The 9,405-nt window shown below is 55.2% G+C and overlaps 1 protein-coding gene across 1 annotated transcript; it reads left to right on the top strand.

Moving 5' to 3' along the window:
• The first annotated feature begins 133 nt into the window (after positions 1 to 133).
• On the top strand, positions 134 to 5,072 carry Pitx1 (paired like homeodomain 1). Its single transcript, XM_005355258.2, has 3 exons — positions 134 to 302; positions 2,433 to 2,665; positions 4,530 to 5,072. Exons 1-3 carry the CDS (start codon positions 134 to 136, stop codon positions 5,070 to 5,072), a joined length of 945 nt encoding a protein of 314 aa, XP_005355315.1.
• Positions 5,073 to 9,405: the final 4,333 nt, after the last annotated feature.

The raw sequence follows: 9,405 nt of genomic DNA, 5'->3' as shown, positions 1-9,405 counted from the left end.
GTCGCTGCGGGCGCGGGCAGCCCTGGGGGGCAGCCGCTTAGGCGCCGCGCTCTTGTGCCCAACAGGTCGCAGCCAGGGCGGCCGGGTGCGCCCAGCCCCGGCCCCTGGAGCGCCCGCTGCGGTCCCCACCTCCATGGACGCCTTCAAGGGAGGCATGAGCCTAGAGAGGCTACCCGAGGGGCTACGGCCACCTCCACCGCCGCCGCACGACATGGGGCCCAGCTTCCACCTGGCCCGCGCCGCCGACCCCCGGGAGCCGCTGGAGAACTCCGCCAGCGAGTCGTCCGACACGGATCTGCCAGGTAAGCGCGGCTCCCCGCGGCGTGCACCCAGCCACGGCGCGCACCCAGCTACTTGGCGCTCAGCCGGGTCCCCTCTGCGCCTCGGCATTCAGGAGCTTTCTTTTTCACCCCCGATCTCGACCTGACGGTGAACGCGGAAATTTACACACACGCTCGCACGCACACGCGAAGCCACTTCCAAGCAGTCCCCATAAGCCAAGCCCAGAGTGGGACTGACAGCCCGGGTGTAACAGGAGCAAATAGCACGCGCGAGGAAAAATAAAAAAGTGGAGTTTTCCCTAACTGGTCGCTGAGGAGCCGCAGGGGCGCAGGGCAAGCAGCCGACGGAATAGGGAACGGAGGGGAAGGCGAGACAAAGTACCCAGAGAGACACAGGAGGGCGGACACCTTGACAGACCGGGAGGTGCAGCTGGAGGAGAGGGTCCTAGAGGAGGGTTTGGCGCACAGACCAGACCAGAAGAGAGGGATCAGTACAACGGAGCTCCGGGGACAGCGAGAGCGAGCCGGCCAGGAGGCGCGGCCTGACTCCAGGCAGGGCCGGTGGAACACTGCTGGAGGGATCCCGGCCCACGTGGACGCCCACAGCTCCGAGACACCAGGGGTCCAGCCAGGGCGGGTACTAGACTGACTTTACAAACTCCGCGTTGCCTTTTTCTTTTTTCTTTTTCTTCTTCTTCTTTTTTTTTTTTTTAACCCAAGACCCAAGAGCTGGGCCCTCGGTTGGGCGGCTACGGCTACGGAGATTTCCAGGCTCATCTGGTCTCGGAGCGGCTGCGGTTCTCGGGGTCTCAGCCCCGAGTGGCCGCGGAGTTCTGGGCTGCCCGCTGTCCCCGGCCCTGGGCGTCTCTTCTACATTGATTTAATCTCTGTTTGTTTCTGTTTTGCATCTCTAAGTGACTTTCCCCAGCAGGTCTGTTTGCTTGGTTAGAAGACAAAGCTTTGACTGTACTTTTGTTTTCAAAAGTTTTAAACGTGGTGTTGTTTGCTCAGGGGAAAAAAAGCTATAGTTATATAAATTGGCTTCCAAATCAAATCAGCGGGGGAAATTAACAGTTTAAACCGAATGCGTCTTTGAAACAATTTACTAGCGCGTGTTTCTCTGAGATTTCAAACACCTACATGCAGCACGATTCTTGGAGAAATTTTTAAAAGTCAGTCCAAAATGGCGCATTTCTCTGAGATTTTTCCTAAAACCTGTTTGTAGCAGTTTTATTTCGTGAATTTAAATTGTCTAGCAACAATGTGTTTCTCTAGGGTTTGAAAATCTCTACCAGTGTGTTACTGTGAAGAGTCTAAAATTTATCTTCAATGATACATGGAATTTTTTTAGAGAAATACCTATCTGACTGAAGTTTATACACATTTGGCTGTGTATTTAGTTTAGGGGTGTTTTTGCACGAACGGTTTTGACTTTTTGATTTACATTTGCACTGGTTCTGTCTGCCTAGCTTTGAGGATTTGCGGACCTTTCTGTTTTTAGGTAGAGCGCTCTGAACTTTTCTGGGCTTCTGTTTTGCTTTTAAATTCCTTTTCTTTATATTTGAATGTTATTGACTGTGCGCATCTCCTGTAGCTTTAAAGAGACAGAGAAGCCCGGGTCATTTAGACCCAAATCTGTCTATTTGGCTGCAGTTGGTGGGTTTTCTAGACCTTGAGACCCGAGGTCGTTGTGGCTCTGACATAGCCCTGACAAGAAAACGTTTCAGGCTACCACTGGGTTTTTACCCCACAAATCTGCTAGCTTCAGCTGGAAAGTTCTGGTATTAGTTCAGAAAAGCAGAGGTGCTCCAGTCAGATTTAGGCCCGCCTGAGTTTCCAGACACAGCGCTCCTTTGCTGGTGACCGGAGCTGGAGGGCCGCAGCCAGTGCGGGATACAGGAGCAGGCCCGGCCAAGCCGGGAACCCAAGCCCGGTTGGGGCGTCTGGGCTCTTCTCGGTGGCAACGCCAGCCCTAGAGGTGCCTACTGAGGACCGGCACCCGGCCGGCTCTTTTCCAGTGGGGGACCGTTCCCACGGCCCCTGGCCAGGGAGATGAGAGGCAGCCACCTCTCCGCAGGCGCTTCGGTGGAGCCGGGACCGGGTGCAGTAGTGTTAGCCCGAGGTGACTCGCGCCCTTCCTACCTGCTGCAGACAAGGAGCGCGGCGGGGAAGCCAAGGGACCCGAGGACGGCGGCGCGGGCAGCGCAGGCTGCGGCGGAGCAGAGGACCCAGCTAAGAAGAAGAAACAGCGGCGGCAACGCACTCACTTCACAAGCCAGCAGCTGCAAGAGCTGGAGGCCACGTTCCAAAGGAACCGCTACCCAGACATGAGCATGAGAGAGGAGATCGCGGTGTGGACCAACCTCACTGAGCCGAGAGTGCGGGTGAGCGTGAGCGTGGGGCGCGTTTCGGGCTACCCTCCCTCTGGCCACCGCTGGCGCGGCCCACAGTAGCTCAAATTTAACTCTGACCTCGCAGGCCTCCCTCCCCCTCTCTCATCAGAGACCCCACTTTAGGCCCCTGCCACCCGTGTCAGCTAGGCCACTAGGCTGCTACTTCCTGAGCCCTTTTACCTGACCCGCAGGAGCTACCACAACCCCCGTCAGAAGACCCCGTTCCTTACCCCAGGGAACTCTGTCAGGTCCAGGAGTTACTCAAGGTCTGAGATTAGGCAGAGGAGTCTCTGCCGCTGAGGACCTCGGGAGCTTTGAGCCTTCACCCCCTGGAAAACGAAAGGGAAAGGCAGGGCGCGCTTGACTGCCCCAGAAGGCCTGAAAGGTGTAGGGGGTGGGGGTGCGGTGCGGGGTCTCGAGCCTCTCGGAGCTGTGGTCTCATTCTGAGTATACCTTCTCCAGACTGTTTTTGGGATATTTTCCGAGTTTTCCAGACCAATCAGCCAGGCACTAGCTGGACCTTTGCCTAGAGCTCTTCCCCACTGTAGGTCTGGGGTCCTGTGGAGTGGGACTCTGGTAGCTAGTGGCCCTCCCGCTCCTTATCATTTGCAAGGTCCCTGACTCAAGAGCACACTGTATTCTGGCGCCTCTCCCACGGTTCCCAGCAAATGCTATACTTTCTTAAAAGAGGGGTAAGAATATCGTTTTTTCTCGAGGTGGCAAATACTTAATCAGACCCTGAAAGCCCTTCTTGAGCCAGTCCAAAGTGCCACAGAACCCACAGAACCCCTGCCGTAAGTCCTGCTTATAAGACCAGCCCCAATGAGACTGGTCTGACCCAGTGGGACCCTGGATGCAGACCGGGTACCCTATAATTCCGAGCTCACTAATCCTGCCCAGGTTTATGGCAGTAGAGGTGGGGTGGGGCTGGGTACATGGAATCAGGGCCTGTGAAAAGCTGGGGTCCAAGGGTTCTGGGCTGGAGAACCAGCTAGGAGGTCAGGGGGCCAGTGGTGGGTAGAGAGGTGAGACTGGAGGACTTGGTTGGGGAGAAAAAGGTGGTTCTTACCAAATTTCTTAGAAGAAAATGGAGGCGGAGATTAGAGAGAAACTAGTAAACTTACGGAAATTAAATATTTGCAGAGAAACGTATTTGGAATATATTTAGGCAGCAGGAAAGAAATTAAATATTTAAGGGAGAGGCAAAGAGGTTGAGCATTAAGAAAAAGAAAGGATCGATTATTTAAGAAAGCAGTAGAGGCCAGATATCTGGGGGGGGGGATAAACTAAATATTTAGAAAAGAATAAAAATGAGGACAAAAAAACCAAGGAAAAAACAGACTGAAGTTTAGATAATCAAGAAGTGAACAAAAATTTACATTTCGGGCAAGAGGAAAATTATTAAATATTGTGAATACAGATGAAAACAAACTATTTGAACAATGAAACTCCTCTCAAAAATCGGAGCCCGTAATTTTCGGGGAAGGAAAATGTTTTTGTGTGTTTGAGGAAGAAGAAAAAGATTGAATTATTTCGAAGAGAGCCAGTGCCCACTTGGAGGAAATGGTAGAAGGGGGGGGGACGAATATTTGTTCGAACAAAAGAGAATCCGAGTTGGGAAAAGAAAATCAATTTAACTTGGGGGGAAATGATTTTTAAAAAGTGGGAAAATGGGGAGGAGGGCTCGTATTTTCTGGAGACAGGAAAGAAACCATTACAAAAACCTCAGCAGCGGCGGAAGAAAAGAAGGATGTTGGGAGAGGGGGCAGCAAAGGCTCAGGTGGGGGTGAGGGCCCTTCCAGGTCACCGTGGCCCTGACGTTTTTTTACCCCCCCCCCCTCGCTCGCTTCCCCAGGTCTGGTTCAAGAACCGACGAGCCAAGTGGCGCAAGCGGGAGCGGAACCAGCAGTTGGACCTGTGCAAGGGCGGCTACGTGCCGCAGTTCAGCGGCCTGGTGCAGCCCTATGAGGACGTGTACGCCGCCGGCTACTCCTACAACAACTGGGCCGCCAAGAGCTTGGCACCGGCACCGCTGTCCACCAAGAGCTTCACCTTCTTCAACTCCATGAGCCCGCTGTCCTCTCAGTCCATGTTCTCGGCCCCCAGCTCCATCTCTTCCATGACCATGCCGTCCAGCATGGGCCCGGGCGCTGTGCCCGGCATGCCCAACTCGGGCCTCAACAACATCAACAACCTCACCGGCTCCTCGCTCAACTCGGCCATGTCGCCGGGCGCCTGCCCCTACGGCACCCCCGCCTCGCCCTACAGCGTCTACCGGGACACGTGCAACTCAAGCCTCGCAAGCCTGCGGCTCAAGTCCAAGCAACACTCGTCGTTTGGCTATGGCGGCCTGCAGGGCCCGGCGTCGGGTCTCAACGCTTGCCAGTACAACAGCTGACCGCCCCGCCGGGTCCCTGGGGCCGCCGGCCGGCAAGGCGCAGGGGAGCTCGCGGAGCACCGCGGGGCGCTCGCAGCACCGCGGACCTCGCCTCTGCGCAGCCCCTTCCTCCCCACCCCGCCTCCAGGTTGGTTTTGTGTTTGCTTTTCCGGACCCCACTCTGCCCCCAAAGAATAAAAAAGGAAAGAAAGAAAGCCAAGGGAGGGGGGAAAAAAGCACAAAGACGTCGGAGAAAAATACTGGGGCGGGGGGGGGGTGAGTTGCAATTTCCTGGAGATGGCGCAGGTGGTATGTTCGGCCCCACGGGTCCCAGCTGTCCACTCCACCGAGGGAACGAGGCGGGGGAAGCCAGCGCCGAGGCCGCAGGGAGAAGACACCCTGGTCGCCTGCGTCCGGGGCGGGAGCGCCTGCGTCAGTGAACTGAATGTAGGGAGCCTGGAGGGTATGGGATCGTCCACCAGGTCAAGAACCGAGAGGTCCCCTCCAAGTGTGGCCTGGCCGAGCGCACGCCGGGCGGATCGCTGTTGGAGCGTGCCCCTGGCTGGGGATGACCGCGTCTGCAGGGGATCCGGCCTTCCTGCTAGATTAGCCAAGGTCCCGGGATGCCTGGAAGAGCCCAGCAGCCTGCTCGCTCGGGGGGCGCACATTTCAGGCCACAGAGCCACAGCTGGCGGTGGCCAGTCGGCAGCAGGAGGGGAAGGGCTCAGCTCCGAGTTTCCCAGCCCCATGCTTAGCCGTCAGCCCGGCCCTCTGCTTCACTCTGGGTCCAGGAGGTGGCCCTCTGTCCCAGCGAACAGCCCCCTCCTCACTGCCCGCCCGCCCGTACAAGAGTCGAGCCAGGAGAGCGCGGGGCCGCAGCCCCAGGGCCCCCGCCCACTTTGCACACCCGCTCTCTGGCCCGCGCCCGTTTACAGCGTCCCTGTGTATGTCGGACTGACTGTATAGAATTATAAATCTGTCTATATCGACTTGTCCCTGTACGTCTATTAAAACCATAGTCCGAGCGTGCTAAGCACCACTGAGCCCCTGGCTGCTTCATTCACCTGAAGAGGGAGGCCAAGGCACGGGGAACTGCGCCACCCGGACACTGTGGGGACGAGGGAAGAAGAGGGAAGAACCGGAGGCTGTCCAGACAGGAGCTTCCCACCCCTATTCCTGTGCTCCCTGACCTCTCAGCACAGTCGGACGACCTAGCTGGTATCCCGCTCCTTCCATGGCAAGAACTCTGCCAGCCCTCAACCTGTGCCTTATTGATGATCTCAGTTTCCCAGGGTGTTCTAAGACCCTTGCTGACCTAGTTCATACGGGTGCACTCTCTGAGAACCTCTTTAGGGTTGGAACTGATTTGATCTCCCGCGACCCCATCCCCTCATCCCCCATGGAGCACAGATCTGGAGGACTAGGGTGGGAGGACCGGAAGTTCCGGAGTCTAGCCAGATTCAACCTCTGACTGTCCTAATGCCCCAACTATGTGCTAGCTTCTGCCCAGGCCGTGCGACTCAGCGGAGAAAGTGTCCCTTACCCTGGGCTCACTTCTCACTTCTCTCCTATCTTAACTCACGGAGGCTGCTGGCCGCCTCTGTCCCCCACCCCCAGCTTTTGAAAACTACTGAACAAGACCAGCCTGTAAACTGCCTGTAAAATTCTGCTTCCCTTAAGTAAGTCACTTCTAATGGCAAAACAAAATGCTTGCAGCTGCTGCGGGGGAGGAAGGAGGGGCTCCTGCCCTGCTTCGGTATCACCTTCTGGTGGAGATTGGCACTGCCCTGGAGCTGGACTCAGGCAAGTTCTGGCTAGGATGGGCACCGCCACAGGATTAGTCACGAAGGAAGAGCAGTCACAAACCAGGTCATCACCAGCCTAATGGAACCCAAGCTCTAGGACTCTATAACTGGGCCAAGGTCACACTAAGCAAACAGGCCTTGTGAGTCCACAGCCAGGCATCTTTATGGAACCCAAGCTCTAGGAGTCCTTAACTGGGCCAAGGTCACACTAAGCAAATGGACCTTGTGATTCCACGGCCAGTCATCAGATGAACCGTGGGGAGACCCACCTTGGAGGATAGATAGGTCAGCTTCAGTCTGGGACTTGCAGTATGGGCTTCTGCTATATAGCCAGGGCCAGACACACAAGCTGGGGGAGAATGAGGGGAGGGGAGTTTGGGGCAGGGGGGGGGGCTGCAGCCTGACCACCCCTCCCCCAGCAGCAACCGTCCCAGCTCCTTCTCTCACTCTGGAAACATAAACAAAATCCCATCTGGATTCACAGAGTGCCTCCCTCAGCCCCACACATCTGCCATGCCCTGTGGGTCCTGGTCTAGGCAAGGAGGTAAGGGAGACCTCGGAGGTAGGGCTATAAGGAAGGGGGCAGAGAGAAACCACTCCACCCCCAGCCCTGAAAGCCAGGCACAGCACAGGTGAGAGGGAAACCACTGCAGAGTGGAGAAACTGTGCTATGGGGACCAAAGCCAGCCGGCTTCAGACGGTGGAAGGTAGAGGTTGTCCTGTGACGACCCTTTCATCCATCAGGAGCGCAAGGCCCTGGATCAGCCCATGCCTGCTCTAGCTGATACAAAGCATGCATCCCTTCCCTACTGCAGTAAACTCCAGGGGGCAGGGGTGGGTGGAGAAGACTGGGGGCTCTGAAAGTCATATCCTCTAAGGAATAAAAAATGGTTTATTTTGCTGGAGGGACAAGGGAGGGGACATTCAACATTGACTGTGCTCTTGTTGGTGGTGCTAGGGACCGGGCAGTGGAGAAGAGGTGGCCCCCTACTCTCCCAGACAAGTAAACACGTGTACAGTATAATTACAAAGGTGTGCAAGAAACACCAACGCTGTTAGCAGGGGGAAAATGGGAGTCCTGCCTTCAGCAGGATGGTCAGGAAGGGAGGGGGTGGCTGGGGGAGGGGCTCTGCTGCTATCTTTAATAATAAGGACTATACTTCATTGAACCTGAGTGGGTCCAGTGGCCTACGCTGTATACACATCTCACTGTGGAACCCCTTTGCCTGCGCAGAGGAAGGAAGGATCCTCATCATCCCTTTTCTCCGTGAGCTCCCAAAGCTCAGAAAGATTGCCTCACTTGGTGCCGGGGTCAATTCAAAGTCAGTGCCAACTTTTTACCCCTACACTGGGCTGTCCTTTGCCATCCACCAAAAGGCAAAGCAAAGGGCGAAACAGAACTAGCCTCTTCCTGCGAGCAACCCTTAAGCAGCCTTGCTCTTCCTTAGCCCTATAGCTTTGAAAGATCGGAAAACAGGGAGAGACGAGGAGGTCAATAAAGGAGAGCTAGACCTGATGATCTAATCCTTCTGTGTACAACCCTGGAGTGCCTGCTCACTGAGGGGAGGAGCTTTTCACTAGGGGAGGAGCCAAGCTACCTCCCTGGCTCTATGCTGCCCCTTGGACTGCAGTGTTCCTTGGGGTCACAGGCTTTCAAGCCTGGGTACCAGAGTTATCTGACCGGATAGAGGCACCACAGCTAAACAGATTTGCCAGGCGGGGTGTTATGCAGGAGTCCAGGCCCTGAGGAGGCCCTGTGCTGTCTTTGTGCCAGAACCAGACCCCATCCCCATCCCTATTCCCGTCCTAGGTGAGATGACCCGGGTCACCAAGTAGACAGGTGTGGGAAACAGGAAGAGGGTTGGTGTCCCGAACCCTCTGCATTTGAGGGCTGGTTACAGGCCCCAGCATCCACAGGAACTTGCCCATTTGTTTTTGAAAAAGTTTGGGTTCTGGCGCCATAACTGAGGTGTTTTGGGCAACACATTAACATCCCTGAGCCTCTCTTTCCTCTTCCAAAAAAGGAAAAGTCATTCTGCCCTGTTGTTTACAGAATTCTGAGACAATGCACACCAGGCTCCAGGGGTGCTGCTGGCACACATACCTCTCTCAAGAAATGGGAATTGTTGATGGGGTTCACTAATATTGTCATCAGTCAATATCAGACACACCAGTGAAGTGTCCAGAAGCGGGGTGTCCTGCTGCACTATCTGCTTTCTGCTGGAGTCCTTCCTGTTGGGGTGTGGGTTTGTTTAGTTGGTCTCTCTCTTTTTTTCTTTTTTAGAAAGGGCTCCACATAGCCCAGGTTGGCCTTAAACATACTATGCTAAGGATGACTTTGAACTTATGTTCCTTCTGCCTCCTGAGTACTGGGATTACAGGTGTGTGCCACCACAGCTGGTGCTAGGGACCAATCCCAGGGCTTTATGCACATTAAGCAAGCATTCTACCAACCAAGCCACATCCCCAGCCCGTGTTAAAAGTTTGTTTCTTTTTAAATTTTTATTTATTTTTATGTCATGTGCAGCCACATTTTGCCAGCATGTCTG

The sequence above is a fragment of the Microtus ochrogaster genome, chromosome 16 (genome assembly GCF_000317375.1).
Source record: "Microtus ochrogaster isolate Prairie Vole_2 chromosome 16, MicOch1.0, whole genome shotgun sequence".
NCBI classification, from domain to species: Eukaryota; Metazoa; Chordata; class Mammalia; order Rodentia; family Cricetidae; genus Microtus; species Microtus ochrogaster.
This window is presented reverse-complemented; position numbering and strand designations above follow the sequence as displayed.